General features: G+C 43.6%; 1 protein-coding gene across 1 annotated transcript in view; it reads right to left on the bottom strand.

Annotated features, from left to right (window-relative positions):
* LOC310788925 (coiled-coil domain-containing protein 6-like) overlaps nt 1–17,852 on the bottom strand; it is a 31,972-nt gene extending 14,120 nt beyond the window's left edge. Inside the window, exons 1-7 of the mRNA XM_083650513.1 lie at nt 17,424–17,852; nt 15,870–16,019; nt 11,301–11,429; nt 8,967–9,070; nt 7,779–7,939; nt 4,515–4,671; nt 2,124–2,224 (exon numbers count right to left, since the gene is read on the bottom strand). Coding sequence (XP_083506639.1) covers nt 2,124–2,224; nt 4,515–4,671; nt 7,779–7,939; nt 8,967–9,070; nt 11,301–11,429; nt 15,870–16,019; nt 17,424–17,678 — 1,057 coding nt within the window. The 5' untranslated portion in view covers nt 17,679–17,852. The remainder of the gene's footprint in view (nt 1–2,123; nt 2,225–4,514; nt 4,672–7,778; nt 7,940–8,966; nt 9,071–11,300; nt 11,430–15,869; nt 16,020–17,423) is intronic.
* Between the last annotated feature and the right edge of the window lie 344 nt (nt 17,853–18,196).

Here is an 18,196-nt window from a genome sequence, read left to right as displayed (position 1 = left end):
TTAACGTGTTAAGCAAGGTTTATGGAAAAATGAATGGCGGATGAAATCCCATGAAGAGGGAGAGGGGGTGACTTTGGCACCCCTTTGGCACTCAGACCTGAGCCTACTAAATATTTAATGAACCACTCATGATTGTCAAAACTGTTTTTTATTTTCGAAAATGTCAATGTCATGTAACATGTTCTTTACTTCAGTGGTGCAATGCATGTTTGAGCTAAAAATCCACAGCAGAAGCTTTTTATATTAATTAATAAAGCCGTAGACTTAGAATCAGGGGAGACAATGCAACATTTCACTCACAAAAAAAAAAAAACATTTTTAATTTTTTTTACATTTTTATTTTCGAATTTCGAATTAAATTTGAATTTGGCCAGCGAATTTCGAATAGTGTTTTTGCTAGAAATGCCCATCCCTAACGTAAACTACGTACATTAAACCTTTGGGCTGTAATACCATTAGAAGCTTATGCATCCAATATATTGCTGAATCGCACCAAAACGACTTGACCCCTGTCTGTTTGACACGTGGGACGCCTTTCCCCAAGTACCTAGCGCCTCCTCGAGTCTGACCTACTTCACAGACACGGGAGATGACCTTGGTACTCACATGACATAGCTACTTACAGTAACAAGGCGTTCCATCACTTTTGTGTTACAGTCAAGTCATCAGGGAGAGCTCGGTGTTAATATACACTAAGCCTGTCTCAGCAAGGTTTTCTTAATCCTGGTCAAATCCTTAGATCTTTATGGTGAGTGAAATCTTTTCAAGCAACTTATGAGTGCAACTCACAAGTCATCAGTATGAAGAAGCTTAATTCCTAAGCAATGGAAATATTACAAGTATCCAAAAAAAGTAAGGAGTGCAAAGTCGGGGGTCTTACTGACCTTAGAACATTCCTGTGACTTCGCAACAGTGAGTCAATGAGAGTTTCATAGTTCACATGTTTAAGTGACAACATACGGACACATTTTCATTTTCGCTTTTTTCCATATCTGCCATGTAATTAGTTAATTGGCGCTATGTTCCAGTGAAGTGGGTCAGAGCCAGATCATGTCGTCACATCTATGAACACATGTTGTGTATCTCTAGAGACTACTAGAGCATATGGTGTTCTTGAGTTCATCCAATGGGTTCATCCTTTTCTCAGAGAAAGGATACACTTGAATGGGGTATTGGTTGGGTATATGGTTTTCCTGTGCTGCTGCGATGTAATAGTGGTGCTGAAAAGATTTCCCACTGTGTTCCTGAAGGGTACTTACTTACACTCCCATATTTCTGCTTCAACTTTTCACTCTGTTAATAATGTCAACAGGTCAGGAGGCTGTCTAGCTTATTCTTGCAACATGGACAGCCAGGTACCACAAACTTATTGGGTCAATCTTTAGCCATTGATGATGGACCTGATGCGCTTGGTCTTCAGACAAACTAACAAACACTCCTTACTTAAACATAGTTCCCTTGAAAATAATGGATTGGATTCTAATTTATTAAATACATTTGAATCTTTCAGTGTTGTGTTTTATCTTTTAACAGTTTTATCGGTTAACAAACACTGAAATACAGTAGATGCTACAAATCTGTCAAGTGTTACATCTGATAAGCAAGCCTGAACATGTGTTGCTATGGACAACTCCATTCAACGATTGAATTACTGTGTGGTAGAAACTCCTTCTGCGGACAGAAACTAGCTTATCGTGGACATGAATTTGCTAGGATGTGTGGGGACATAATCCAAACAACTTTTTATAATCCTATTGACTTGGGCACTGCCAAGGACTGCATGTAATGTAAAATGTATTATGAACCTGAGCTCAATATGATAAGATACAACCATCTTGATTACACAGACGACACAAGGGCAAACTATTTGATTGCACTGCTATAGCCTATATAGGGGGTCATTTACGGCTAGCTAAACTTGTCAATGAACGGTGGTTTCATTTTAATTATTAGCTTCCTATCAACAGGACATCTTGTCCTCTGGCTGCAAGTCGTACAAATTGATATCAAAGGTGCTCTTTATAGTTGTTGACACCGTTCTTTTCAGATAGTCGACGTCATATAGGCGGATGACAATTGGGTTCAGTCTCATGGACAATCGCCATTTTCCTAAGTGTACCTACCAGGTGATATGGGCCGGCTGGAGCTGGGGGAGGGGGTGTAGGGGATAGGGCTGGACACAGTCCTCGCTCGCAGACCCTGCGCAGACATCTCGTTGAAGTACCTGAAGGGATGAGATGGCCATGGTTACCAACATTCATGATGCTCCCAATTTGTACCATTTTAATTTTGGGGGCAGCAGTGAGAGAAAGGTGTTAAAACTGAGCTCTTATTATAAAGTGCAAGTGGGCAATGTTCTCTGTTTCAATGTTTGTCCCGGAAGTGATGTCATCAGTGATGTCATAGGCATTGTGACATCATCAGTGATCTCATAAGAGGCACTGTGACATCAGTGATGTCGGAGAGATTGTGACATCATCAGTGATGTCATAAGAGGGATTGTGACATCAGTGATGTCAGGCATTGTGACATCATCAGTGATGTCATAAGAGGTATTGTGACATCAGTGATGTCATAAATCATCTTATGACATCATCAGTGATGTCATAAGACTTAGAGCAAGTGAGCAATGTTCTCCTTTTAAAAAAATTTCCCACTGGTGACATCACTGATGATATCATAGGCATTGTGACATCATAGAGTCGCCGCCGTACATGTATTCGTCCCGTGATTTCACGGTATGGGCGTCACGGTTCAGTGCGTGAAGCGACACGACGAATACGTCGAAACCATAAGGTGGGGGCAAAGCACCTAAACGCTGTTTGAACGCCATGAGAAGACACACCAAAACAACACAAGGGCCACAGAAATCGACATTCACTGAATGGAATGTTTTGTGGAGAGGAAACATTACTGGGGGTCGCTGTTTACAAGCCGTAGCTTCCATGCTACTAAACCACAACAATGTTGAAGCGTCCAGACGGTCCAGCTGTTCCCCCTTTACTGTCGTCAAAGAAGCGAGTGCACAGCAGTATCCTAATGACTTTTATGACTCAGGCAATAAGCCGTTTTGCAAATTCTGTCAACATCAAGCCAATGAGGTAAGCTTGCTAATGTAACGTTACGTAGCCGCGGTGCACGACTACTGTATATTAAAAGGACTTTCCTTTCTAGTTGCGGCTACACATGTTACATAACACTGATAAAGCTGTTAACTTGTAAACAACTTGTAAACAAGCAACTTACATCACGTGAGATGACAAGCAAGATGCGGTGAGAAAGAGGGGATGACTCCTTATCATGTTCCAATAATCCATTATGATGACCGAACGTAATCATTATGGTAAACAAACTCACATCCACTAACATTAGCCTACTTACTTGGGAAAGTGAAACCCAAGGGGTGGGAGGGGTTGGTGGGAGCGGGGGAGGGGTGGGTGGGAGTACTCCACATGCACCCAGTTTACAAACTTGTGTACAATAAAGATTAAAGTGGGGGGATTAAAGTGGGGGGAAATGCCTTTGCCCTGTCAAACAGCTGGAATACAGACATCTGAGAGGGAGGCGCACCCCACACTTTGAATAGTAAAACCTTTTTGTGTGTATTGCCTAGTCTGATCTTATTAAATAGTGGACATTTATTCATTCCCCCTTATTAGACACTATTTCTCATGGTAAAATGAGGGTAAAAAGCAACACACAGAATTCAGAAAAATTCGCTGCGGGCGAACCCGCACAGCGGGCCAGCCTAGGAATCGAGCGCACGTAGCGTGCAAGATGCCTAGTACTATAAATTCTTGATAAGCCCTTAAGATGATTTATGAAAAGCTCTCTTCAAAAGGGTGGATGGCATTGGAAAAGTGCTAGTTCCAGCTGCTACATGAAGATATTAAAATAAGTGACTATGCCGCTCTACATTCTCTTTACCTAGCTGTACCTTCACACATTTCCTTCCTACCCAACTCATTACCAGACTTTTTTGTTTTATACTTCATGTTTAATCAGGGCTGGGTATTAGCTGGGCAAGGCAGCCAATCAGCACCTTTTTTTAAACCTCCTTTGCCAACAAAATGAAAAGAGTAGCTTATTGTAAAAAGACTACTTTTTTTTGCCGGACAAGTGACTTTTGTGCCTGGACAAGTGAACGGTAAATTGACTTGTCTGAAGAGTCTCAAAAAGTGAATGTGGAGGAGCCCTGCATCTGTAGCTGCCTTTGTGCCACTACCTTTCTCTAACTATCCTTTAATTCTCTAAATCCTTTCCCACACTCATGCATCATTACACACTGACCATGCAATCTTTTATTCCTCCCCATAGATACAGTAACGTCTCTCTTGCTTTGCCTGCCTCCACAGGAGGCTAGAGTGCAGTGCAGGGTGACAGCGAGAGAACAGCAGCCCTGGAACTGATGGGGATTCAGTGTTTGGCACACGGACACAAGTCTCCTATTCACTACGCCACCCTGCTGCCCCAAATCCACCCACCCTCCCACCCTCCCTCCCTCCCTCCTCTACCTCTCATCGTCCATCTCCAGACTGGATTCACTCTCTGACAGCTGTCTGCACAGGGCCTCCCTGCGCTCCATCTCTCTCTGAAGCTTCCTCTGCAGCCGCACGTTCTCCTCCCTCATGTGCCGCTCCTCCTCGATGTACTGGGCACGCTTCTCCGTGTCTGCCAGGGGACAAACAACACGGGGGAATGAGTCAACAGAGCATTTCACATCCTGGACAATCTGGCATGATGTGAATGGTGCTTAGGACATTCCTGCAAGGATAAAAAAAGAAAAGAAAAAGCATCTCCTTCCTGTCCATTTCATGACTGTGCAGATGTATCATAATTACCATCAACATAGTCAAAGGCCCCCTCATGTCCCCATCTACTTCTAGCCTTTCCATTGGTCTACTTCAGAGATTTCTGAGTCATTTGTGCAGAACAGTGTTACTTCAGTATCAAAGAAGAGCAAGTATCCAGACAGTTAGGGTGGGCCAGCTTCTAATAACACAGGCGGTTATGAGCCAACGGTGACTTCATCATGTTTTTCGTAGCAACACTGCCGCCTAGTCCTTGCCTCAGCCTCCTGGACCATGTGGTGCAAACTGAGGGTTAGAGGTTGGGGTGACAGCTCCCTCTAGTGGCAAAAACACAGTACAGCCAGAATGGTTTCAGTGGTGTTGGGTCTCTCGGGCATGCGTTTCGAATCATGTTATTAATCTCTCCGGACTAGACTCTACTCGTGCGAATATGACCTCTACTTCAAAGAGTCCAAGAGGCAATTTCTTATGAGTAGGCTGAAGCTAAATTTGTAGCTGCATTTAGCGTCGGTGGAGCCAGTGGAGGTTTGCAAAGTCTGCAGTCTGCACTCGTGGCACCAGAGACTTAAACGGCTCCAAAATTTAAATACTAGAAGAAATCAACAATACAATCATTTGTCAAGTGAACAGTCGGTGTCAATGTTTACATTAATGTCACCGTCTTCTCTATACAGCCTATAGTTAAAACATTTTGATTGAAGAGCAAAAAAAATAAAAAATAAAAAAAGAGAAAAAAGTTAATTTGTACCAAACAGCCTCCCTTCCACACTTTTGTAAGCCTCAAAGATGATTCAAAGATGGTTACTATGAGTGGCATCCTAGACAGAATAAACAATTGGCCTCTTAAGGAGCGTTCAGACCGAGATATTTATTTTTCGCTCTGTCGCTCAAGTCAACCCTTTGGAATCGCTCTGTCGCTCTGTTTAAATCGCTCATCAACAGGCACACGAAATGACGGACATGTGGGGGATATAACGTTACGCAATGTCATGCTGTTTGTCCACTACGAGCCACCGTCATTGTTTACAAGCTAAGCCTATCAGCGTGCTCCTAATGCGAGCTGCATACCGGTAGTACAGACTTCACTTCATGTCAGCTGTCAGCCTGTCAATGTGGTTTGTTGCCACACAATAAACCAGCGGTTTGTTCCAAGCCAGAGTGATCCTTGACTCGCTCTCACACGGCAGCCAATCAGCATTGAACAGCGAGCGACTGATGCCAGCGTATTTTCGCTCGAGTTGGAATATTTCATCTTGAGCGTCGAGCGTATTTTCTCCCTGTCGCTCTGTCTCTGCCGCCCAGCGATTATTCTCCCAGGCGAATATACGCTCAATCGCTCGTTTGCATTGACTTTGTATGTAAACTCGACGCCAGCGACACACTTTAATAGGTCGGTGTGAACGCACCTTTACTGTATATGTGCATTCGCGGGAACCCACAAAACATCAAAAAAAGCTCTGTGATCACGATCAGGAAAAAGCAGACCTGCAAACACCATTGATGATGACGCATGGGCATAATTTGGGTTTCAGTTCCTCGTAGCAAAGGCCTCGGCGGTCTTTGTGTCGGACTATATCCCTTTACTGAGCGGTGTCCTGTTCCAGGGAGACAAGCTAAAGCAGCGCGAGCCTGATCAACAACATGCTCATAAAGAGAGATGCCGGGAAAAGGGGGCGCAGCAGAGTTTGTTGTTGAGCTCCTGATCAGATTGTCTTTAATGTTCCCTACAGAAGTAGTAGCATCACTGTTGAGAAGGCCGGTGGTGTTGTAATTGGAGCATTTTCTTTTCAGATTCTTCCCGTCATTCGGTGATTCAAACCCCAGACCACCACCGTCCTCTAGGGGGCGTTTATCAGGATAACGAGCTAGACCTCCCATCCAGTTGCAGCTCGCCAAGGGCTGCATTCCCTGCGTGGTCCAAATGATGGGCATAAATTATGTTTGCCATGTTGTTGTTGTTGCATCAGATAAATTCAGAGTGCTTAGCAACTTAATGCCATTGCCTACCCTCGTTTGATTGACACATGTGGTAAACCTATCAAATTGGTTTAGTTTGGTCTCAGGTTTCCAGACCGCCACCTAGCTATCCAGGCATGTAATCTCCCACCTCAGATCCGTATCAAAAACAATTCATTTGGCATCATCAACATTGGGCAGTTCACCAAAGTACTGCGATTTATAATGTACAATATCTCAGAAGAAAACTGCAAAATCCAAAGCCTAACTAAGTAGGGGAAACCAGACTCCCAAACTTCCAACGGTTTTATATACACAATAGTCAATAGGGATAGAATATAGTACTTCGGGTGGGAGTGAGTATCTTTGAGGGAATCAACTACATCAAAGATATGGCCAAGATGATGGAGCTTCTCAAGGGGCTCGTTAATACCCCTGGAATACTTTCACATCTCCACAAATCCTAAAGTGGTCTGGGTGTCAAATATCTAATCACTAGCAAATAGCAATGTACCCGGTGTTGCCTGGGTTCAATAGACACAAAGCAATACAACTGCGCCTTTTACTTGGCCAGAAATGATGGTGGCGTCCAGGTGGTTCCAGGACTTTTACGGCCTGCCCATGACCTTCCCCCGGATCATAACCCACAGCCATGCAAATTGTCGGGCCAATCTGAGCCGGGTGTGGGCATGAGGTGGTTTCCAGGACTTCCCAAGTGGCTCCATGTGTGGCCCATGATGACCCCTCCCCGGATCACAAACCACCGCCCCCCCCCCCATGCAAATCTTCAGGCCAATCCGACTTGGGGTGTGGGCGTCGGGTGACAAGTGAACACTAAGACCGCAGACTGTATCTGCACAAGGCCCCAAGAGTATCCCGTTCTTTCCAGTCTGTGTAAAACAACCCATCCCCCTGGGTATAGGGTTAATTAACCCCGCACGGCTTATCTGGGGTTCACTTTGACCAGTTACCCCCCCTTGGATCGTGTGACAGGTTGGATTGGCCACTTACGCTGCAGCTCGGTGGTGCGCAGGCTCTTCTTCAGCCTCTCCACCTCGTTCTTCAGGAAGCGGATATGCCGCATCATGTTCTCCGGTGAGTCGATCTCCATGGAGACGTCTCTGGGGGAGGGAGGAGCTGACACGGGCTGGTCCAACTTCTCCTGGAGGATTCTGGTGACCAAACACACAATATTGAGTCACCGTTCATCCATCAAAAATCAAAAAAGTGTTTTTACACCCATTTTTAGATCACTGAAGCTTAAGCTATATATAGCCGATACCGATCATAGTAGCTCGATAAAGATAAATTTACGTGCATCCCTAATTTTATCCTACTGAATTTACACAAAAAATATTCAAATGTGGAAATGGGCTGAGGTAGACTTTGTACCCACACACACATGACAGGGGTTGGAAGACCAAGGAGTATTAACTATTTGGGGGACATGTATTATATCGTGTATATATTTATTCTTGTACCTGCTCTATACATAATGTGTTAAGCTTTTTTGTGTGCTTCACATGTGTCCATACATTTTGGATATACAGAATTTTAAAATGTAAAATGACTACCTGATTGTGAACAGTCTACACCTGGTGCTTTATGTCAGGTGTTTTTGTAATGGAAGGGTATTTAAAGGAACACTCTGCCCATTTTCAACCAGCTTTGTATCATTAGAACATCAGTAGTATATCAGAAAACTGTAAACTGCTTTGAAGTCTGTCATTTAATTTGACAGTTATTGAGTGTTAAAGTGTGGACCAGTGACATCACTGGTCCACACTAACTCAAATTAATAACTCACTAACTCAAATCAACTCTCAATAACTGTCAAACTAGATGAATGACAGACTGTTTGACAGTTATTGAGAGTTGATTTGAGTTAATGAGTTATTTATTTGAGTTAGTGTGGACCAGTGATGTCACTGGTCCACACTTTAACACTCAATAACTGTCAAATTAAATGACAGACTTCAAAACAGTTTACAGTTTTCTGATATACTACTGATGTTCTAATGATACAAAGCTGGTTGAAAATGGGCGGAGTGTTCCTTTAAGATGTGTCTGTATCAGAAAGCGTCCGAGGAAGAGCTTCGGCTCGAAACTTCACGCTGCTTCTGGACGTGCGTGTCTTTTTTCCTATGTTAGGGGTTGGAAGAGCTCCACCATATCTGGACAACGACACGGGAAACACACCTTTTCTCTGCCTCCAGTTTGTCCATGCGTTTCCACAGTCTGTTGACCAGAGCTTCCTGCTCCTGCTCTAACGTGTTCTCCAGGTCGATCTTCTCGCGCCTCAGCTGCAGAACGAAAGAGAGAACAACGCGAAGACTTACATTCCGGTCGTAGAAAAAACCCCGACGTCAAAATGCATTCACAGCACGTCGGCACACAGTGCTGCACACTGCAAACCCAACTTCTCTGTCATCATTCTACAGCCCTGTGCCTGGTTGCGAATGAGTAAAATGGATGGGAAACAATAGAGCAGGATAGTTCAGAGATTTCTTTATTGCCAACTGAGAAGAAATGGGCTCGTTAGTTGATCATTAGTATTTTTCCGGTGGGAGGAAGGTGTTGTGGTTAACATGCCTCTAGTCTATACTAAGACATATTACTACCTGGATGAAATGAACCTACACAGCCCTACAGTACTCCATACTATACTCACACAGGCATCACCCTGACAGACAGACACACAGCTGTTTAAGACAGCATTACACAGGCATCATCTTGACACACAGCTGTTTAAGCGCGCAGCAACAATTAACGCATGAATGCACATCTAGAATAGAATGGCATCGTTAGAGGACGGGAACATGCTGGGCTGGTTTCAGCACGCACATATTTAACACAGCCATAGAGCAACATCCTCTTTCCACTAAGTATTCAGTTGGAGAAATAACACTAGAATTTATGTGCATCTCACACCACTGCGATAAATAATTCAGTGTTTCCCGCACCATCAAACTCAAGGACTTTTCGAGGACTTTCCAGGACCAATTCCCTCAAGTTTAAGGACCTGACACGGCGTAGTTTGAGACACGGATCAACGTTAATTACCATTACAACAGATCATTTTTATAATGAGAACTAGCAGGCTTTACGGAAGCTCAGACAATTAAAAAGCTTGAATGTGTGAGCTACGGGTGGGTGGGACAACAGGGCTGTACGCTCACTTTATTAGGTGGTAGCACTGGTACTAATAAGCTCAAATGTTCACTAGCACAAAGAAAAATTCAGCAGCACACACAGGTGATGCCGGTTAAACACACACTTTAATGGTCATAATTAATTTGGTCATATATATAGGGATGGGTATTGTTAAGATTTTAGCCTACGGTACTACTAGTTACTGATACTGCTTATCGGTCTGCTACTTTAACAGTATTTCCTACCGGTTCTTTTTGTTAGATTTACACCAGAAATTGCTTTATTTAACAAAACCATTGCAAAATCTTTAAATGGGTGTGGTCATAATTCAAATCGAAAATTTGATCTGAGATCAGAGCCCTCTGGACAGTGTCAACAGATCTTCCTCACAAAATATAACAAAACACGACGCATTATTATTAAAATATCCAGCATTCACATTTATGTAGCAATAATAAATAGGAAATCTATTTTCTTAATCTCCAGTAGCACCCGTGCTAGTGGATGCATTCTCTTAGCACAGAATAATTTGAATAGCATATGCCAGCAAAACTGTAGCACCGTACAGCCCCGGACAAAATACGATACACGATAATAAACACGCAAGATAATTGTATCGTGGTGAATTTCCGTTCATCGTATAATCATGAATATCGTCACATGAGACTGAATATCGTCCCGAGTCACAGGTGACTTGAAAAAGCAGTGTAACTCGGCTCACTAACAAGTCACAGTCCTATTGATTTCCTGTTCTATATTGAATTGCCATTTGCCACAAGGGGGAGCGCGCGTCGTCTTTCCACTCAATCATATTAACAATCACATAGCTGAAGCCGTTGTATCCTCCAGCTAAAAAAGTTCAATCAGATGTGTGGAAATATTATGGGTTCAAAAATGAGGAACGGCAGAAAGACGAGGTTCCCACCTGCAGAACTTGCCAGAGGAAGGTGTCTGCCATGGGGGCAAACATCTCCAATATTGGTTTCTTAACTAAATGTAATTACAGTATGATTTAGTAACATATTAAGAGTTTTAAGCATACTTTTTGATTTGATCATCATGATAATATTGTTAATTGCGATTATTTTCGACAGAATAATCGTGACATGAAATTTTCATATCGTCACACCCCGTGTGAACACTTCTCAACTGTGGTGTGCTAAACCTATTTACGTAAAGTAATAAATAAATTTCTACTTTTGCACAAAAATATATAGTCAAGCACTTTCAATGAGCCATGTCTATTTTCAAAAACTTTCAAGGCCTTGAACCCCATCATCATCAAATGAACAAACTTTGAAGAACCCGTGGGCATACTGATAATTAGACCGGCAGGCCAATCAGGCTTCGAGACTTCTTGCTCTTCGCTGAGGAGCATACCTGTTCCAGAGTGAGCTGCTTTGAGATGGTGTCATTTTCCATCTTCTTGATCTTCTTCATGAGCTTGTTGACCTGGAACTCTTGTTCCTGCTCCAAGTGCTGCTCCAACTCTGCCTTCTCGTGTTGGAGCTGAGATGGATAGAGTGGGGCAAACAGTGGACGGAAAGAAGAGCAGGATGGAGATCCAGTGAACAGAGAGAGAGATGAGAAAGAAGGGAGGGGAGAGAAGCCGGCGAGAGGAGACACGATGAGTCACGTAGAAACAATTTGAGGACCGTGGCGAACAAACTGGTGTCAGAAGATCATGGTGGTTAGTCTACATACTGAAGCACAATTCTGCTTGACTCATGGTTGAAATTCCCAGAAGAAGAATGCACATTGTGAAAATGATTTCGCTCGCCAGAGGCAACCAAAGTAACCACCTTTGGCAGCTTACCAATACAAAGTAAGGGTGCGGCTCAGCACTGGTTGAAAATGGGACGTCTGTGCGATGGATTATATAAATGATTACCGTACTCATTACGGGGGAAAGAGGTGCACATTGTTCAATTACAGGAAAAAATGAAAATAATACAGAAAAAAACAATAATAGAGCTAAAACATCTCAGCCACGCAAACAGTTTCCTTTCAACTTACAATAAGTGCATTCATACAGGGTCATGTTCTGTTTATTCCACTGTCCTGGCAGAAATAGCTGTTCATAGACCTAGGCCACAGTACACCCAGTCAAGCCATTTTCCATCTAATGAACCGACTCATCTTTTTAGGAATCATTTTGATGTAGTGCCTTAGCCAAGCCTATTACTATAGTATGACATCCATCTCTACTGTGTTAGGGCCTGTGTCCACCTGGCGTCTTTTCCTCAGGTCCAGCGTCTATTTTCAATTGTTTCCAATGGGAGGAGAGCGTATGCGAGCGCACACGGACGTGTAGAGAAAGTGCAGAGCGCCCAGCGTCTTTTTTCGGCGTTTTTGTGCGCCGACTCCCAGCGCTTCCAGCTGAAAATATTTTAACTTTTCAGAAAGACGCTGGTGTCGGCTGCTCCTTTTCTGGTAACTAATCATATGGAAAAACTATCGCAACAGAGACAGAACGGCTCAATTGTGGGAGCAGATCGGCTAGACACTTAATATTTCTGGTGAGTGTTGTGCTTACTGCTTTTAATAGCGTAGCCTACCTGTGTTGTTAGCTTGCTAGCTGTCAGCTATCAAGCTGAACTAACGTTACTTGCAGACTGCTTCCTTGTATATTGTGCGCTGGGATCAGCATTCCCCAGCGCATTCCCAGCGTTTAACGTCGGAAAAAGACGCTAGGTGTACACAGGCCCTTACTGTGTTTATTTTGACCGATACCGGGAATGCTTATCGACACTCTCATCAATACTACTCTCCATAATTTGGTGCAAAAAATAAAGACATGACATGAAAAGGTGTGAAAAGATTCAACGGTTATTTTGTGATTACAAGTTAAATTCCTGAGATGGCCTATTTCACCACTGTGAATATTATAATGATTTCTTAAACCTACGTAACCTATTCACCTTATCATTTGCCCATATCAGGACGCTTCTGCATAACATCATTTTGTAATCGTTACTGCGTTTTAGACCCGGAAGTAGATTGCTTACTCCTACCTTCATCATTTTTAGACTTGCCAAAAAGCTGTTTTCAAGCAACAACAAAAAAAACGTATCAAGTTTTAATATTTTTTCGGATGAGAACATAGCATTCCAAATATGTGACCAGTTTATCAGAATAACGCCTATTTGGAATTTTTTTACGAGCAGCGAGGAGCGCTGGCTGTGTGACCGGTCGGACTATCTAGTATCCGTCAACCCCTACTGGCAGTGAGAAAACACTGTCGACGTGCTACTGCTTTTGTAACTAGCGTTATGCCAACCGGGTACGCACAGCCATCAGCCCCTCGCAGCAGCAGCAACGCTATGAGCATGTAACTGAAGTTGGCCACACTCGCCGCAGTGTAGCTGCTGAATGTTGCCAAACTTCATTTCATATAGTTTACAGTTTATCCATGTTTACAAGGCAACCGGCCGGGGCTAACGCCGAACCTGAAGAACAAATACAATTGCGTCTGACAAGGAAGAGAAAAAGTGGGCGGGGCAACATAAGGTGAATTATAGCTGCTGCGCAGCAATGGGTCGTGGCTGGGCAAGTCTCAAGGCTTTGAGCTATTATGACATCACAATTGCTCGAGTGACATCAGTGATGGCATCACAATTGCTTGACTGACTGATGACATCACAAATACAACCTAATTGCCATAGGTAATTAAGGCAATTAGGCTATACAACGGGGCCAGAATTCAACGTTGATGCACTGTGGGCTCAATTTTTGACCGATCGAAAATCTGTTTTGATACTTTTGTGTAGGACAGTCTAACGATGCAGATGCTGAAGTTTGGTGTCGTTTGAAGAAAAAATGTGGGAGGAGTAGGGTTTAACACGTTGAGTGCCATAGCCGAGATATCTCGTCTTACATAATCCAACGGTTAAGTGCCATAGACGAGCTATCTCGTCTTACATAAACATTTTTTTTTTTTGACGGTGGGACATCAATCAACCCCTTTTACGTCTTCTATATCACTATCGGAGGAAGAGAATGTGTATAATCTATTTTACCGACCACTAAGTGGCGACAGTTCTCTCCAGACAGAGACAGAGAGAAAGCCACAGCCACGGGACCAAAAGCAGCCGCCTCCCGCGGAAATGGCTTGGCGATTTTACAGTCAGAAACGAACGAGCCTCATTCTCATACTGTAGGCGGGGACGCTTCGCGCTGCTGCGGTGGGGGGTTCCAGAAATGGACTGGGTGAGCAGCATAAAGCCTAGAGTCGCACGGGGCTTCATCGGGGCTATCAAACCCAAGAGACAGTGAGACCTATCCACACTCGCTGCCAGGGAGAGAGGCTGCTCTAACTCGCTGCTCAAACTCCCAGCAGCAGAGCACTCCGCAGCACAGACGGAGGGAGGAGTTTGGAGACACACACACTCTCTCTCTCTAGAGAGAGAGTGTGTGTGTGAGAGTGTTTGCTTTCGTCAGTGTACTCACCTCCACACACCACACCAGACTGTCAACACACCCCTTGTGTGATTAGAGCAGACTCAGCAGAGAGAAGTTACCTCCAGTCCTCCCGCCTACCGAGGCATTTGCATGCTGTTAAGTCCGTGTTTGATCCATATTTGCGTGTATCCGCCTAACGTTAATAGCTCCGGTTAGCTTTAGCCGCTTTAGCTTAATCGATAAAATAGATTCCTTGGGTCGAAGTTATTTTTCTTGTGTAACAGGGAAATCCCGGAAAATGGAGTACTTTTGTTGAGTGAACTGAACTGCATTGAACTGGTAACATGGAAATCCCGAAGTGGAATGAGTTTTGTTCTTTTATAAACTGAACTGAGGGAACTGGACTGAACTACTAGCCATTTAGTTCAACACAGTCTTGTGCTCCAATTATCTCACACACAAATAATCATGTTGGCGGTTTCCTTTAGCCTACAAAGTATAAAATATTGATGTAGAAAAAAAAGAAAATCTGCTGCACTTTCAATTTGATGCATGAAATGTAGGCCTATATGTAAAATGGAAACTGTTCTATAATAGACTGCTATAGCTGCTTACAAAATAAATATATATATATATATATATATCGGTGATCGGTAATCGGTGATCGGTCGATGATCGGTTGGCCAGATATTTCTCATAGGTGATCGGCAATCGGTGATCGGTGGCAAAAAACGTGATCGGTGCACCCCTAGCTACAACGTGTAATACCTCTCAAATGGTGATGAAGACGTTTTAATACTTTTTAAGGGCCTTCATTTTCCCTAAATTGAATCATCAACTTTTAATACTTCTGAAGACCCACGGATACCCCGACACACACACACACACACACACACACGTCTGTTTAATGTTAAGAGAACAGGTAAGATAAACTAAAAGCCCAAACAACAAGTCCATCTGCATGACCTTAAGCATGGTCTGCGCAGCTGAGGCACGTGGATGCGGTCCATCCAGATTCCTGCTTCTTTACACATCAACAAAACATTAGTCTGGCCTACAGCGAGCCATTGAAAGTGCATGTGTGCCGTCTGTTGGATCCGAGGTTGGGAAAATAAGACATGGAAAATAGATCGGACCAAACAACTGAGAGACATGAGGAGAGTCATTTGAGAGTCGTTTTAGACGGGTAGCTAGCAGCCACAGTGAAGTCATCTTGAGTCTTTCCAGCCTTCCGGCAAGTACCATTCAGTTGATGGTAATGCAATGACTGCTATGGTGAACACACACACACACACACACACACACGCGCGCGCATGCGTGTGTGTGTGTGTGACACATAGCCAATGGGCTCACACTGAACAAGAGAGTACCGCAGCCAAATACTTGGCATAAGTTGAATGCCACAGTCACAGAGTGCAGGGCTTGACATAATTTTTTTTTTTTGTACCATAGTGATATTTGGCATAGAAATTATATTTAATTATAGGACTGTTGACAGAGTTGTAGTATCTGTTCTGAAAGTGAATCTGACTGGTAAAAGTCACTTACTTGCATGAGCTTCCTTGACAGTTCATTGGTGAGAAATTCCTCCTCCTTCTCATAGTTGACCGCCAAGGTCTCCTTCTCCTTCTGCAGGGCCTGGATCTTCTTGAACAAGGTGTTGCTGATAAACTCTTCCTCTTGCTCTGCTCTTGCTTGCTGCAAGACAGACAGATGGAGAAGAATTGAAGAGGCAAGCGTTACCGAACTGGACTGGTAGTTCTAGTAAGACAAAATGTTAGATATTTATCACATATCCTGTTTAAAATGTTTCCGAGTTCTTTCTGCACGCACACAAACCCAGTGGTTCTTATTCTTAATACAACTTTTCCACATCAAGGACCCCTAAACTGATACAAATTAGACCATGGACCGCCATCCATTTGATAAGGTTTTGTCCCAAGGGCCCCCATCTGATAAGATTTTTTTCCTTTGGATGTTTTATTACAGAAAGTGTATGAAACCCATTACCAAAAAAGTCGTCATTATGTCATTGTGTTACTTATATGGATGGAATTATAGTGAAAACAAATTATTCCCCTTTTTCCTGGGGACCCCCTTGAACCCCCTCTTGAGAACCACTGCACTAACCAACCGACATCTGCTGCAGTGAACTATGCTAGCCAAAGAGGAAGCGGGCTTTAATGACTAAGATATTGCAATATTGGAAAACCCGACAGTGAGGGGAGAAGTGAAACAGTTGTTTGGGGGTGGGGGGGCTACAGAAAGGTATTAGGACAACTACCAGCTATGGTGTCAATCATACTAGGAATGCCAATGTCAGTGCCATTCTCAAATTCTCCATCCTCTTTCTTAGTTGACATCAATGCCAAATTCTCTAAGAGGGGATATTTTGTCACTTGTTCAAGCACCATGAGGAGGACAATAGAAACCAAATAGCCAGCTAACGTTAAGCCTATTCAGAAAGGGTGGACACTGGACCCAGTGCCGTGTGGCTGACTGGTCAACATTTAAGCTTTGCACTTGGCTAGCTAGCTGTATTTGGCCTACATGCTCCCCACCTCTTCAAGAGATCAGTTACACCTTTTTATGTAGCTGACGCTGATAAATCACGCGTGAGGGCATATGACGCATTTGGTCCATGCCAATGCTAACTTTACTGCTAGGCTAGTACTAGTGCCCAATTACCTTATCCTTGTTGAACATAACGTGCTCACAATATGTCAAACAGCGACTCGTCACCTGAACACCTCAGTGTAGTAACATTAAAGTTGCATCGTGGGGTACCTAGAGTAATTGAACTGGCGCTAGCTTACAAGCTAATGTTAGCCAACATTAGCAACGCAAAACAAAACAATGCAAGCTAGCATGCTGACCACCCTTGCCCAACCATCGGAGCTAACGTTAGCGATGTTAGCTCACTGGCTAATTTAGCCAAGTAACGTAGCCAGCTAACTAACGTTTGTTGAGAGCTGGCAAACACCCAATTGATGTATTCAAATGCAGATTAGTTGTATGTGCAACCAATTAAACGCGTCAAGATTAACTTATTGGCAAACACAATCTCCAAAGGATATCAGATAGCTAGCGTTAGTTACTCACAATGGTGACGCTAGCTTTGCGAAGGTCCCGATTCTCCTCCTGCAGGGCTTTGCACTTGAGTTTGAACGTCTCCAGCTCAATTTTAAGAACTTTATTCTCCTGTTGTAACGAGGCGAGACGGTTCGTCAATTCCTCCAAACGAAACTGTGAAATGACTACGCTCGGTTTTCCCGAATTTGAATCGGAGGTCGACATCGGGGTAGCCGAGCTGCTCCCAGCTCCGTCGGTGTCGCTCTCGCTTGCACTGTCCGCCATAGCTGTGGTGCGACAGTGTGTGGAGTAGAGGGAAGACGACGGCGCTGCAGCGTTTGTGGAGCAGACTGCAGACAGCAGAATCGTACACACTACACAGTGTGACCTTGCACGCGTGTTGACGTAGCGCCACCCTCAGGCTATCTCCAGTCGTTGTCGTCGTCTTCTTCTACTTCTTCTACTTCTACTTCTACTTCTTCTTCTTCTTCTTCTTCTTCTTCTTCTTCTTCTTCTTCTTCTTCTTCTTCTTCTTCTTCTTCTTCTTCTTCTTCTTCTTCTTCTTCTTCTTCTTCTTCTTCTTCTTCGTCTTCTTCGTCTTCTTCTTCTTCGTTTAATTGCGGTTGGCATCCAAAGAATTGTTGCTTTACCGCCAACTACTGGATTGTATATCTTCTCAGTGCTACAATGTCCACCCAAATGATCCCATTCATGATAAGACTATCTCCAGCACTGCCCAATCTATCGTATAACATAATATGTTATACGATAGATTATGTCTGACTCTGAATTTACCTAACGCT

This window comes from Poromitra crassiceps (assembly GCF_964638095.1).
Source record: "Poromitra crassiceps genome assembly, chromosome: 14".
In the NCBI taxonomy this organism is placed as follows: domain Eukaryota; kingdom Metazoa; phylum Chordata; class Actinopteri; order Beryciformes; family Melamphaidae; genus Poromitra; species Poromitra crassiceps.
The sequence above is the reverse complement of the archived record's forward strand: the minus strand, read 5'-3'. Positions and strand labels throughout refer to the sequence as shown.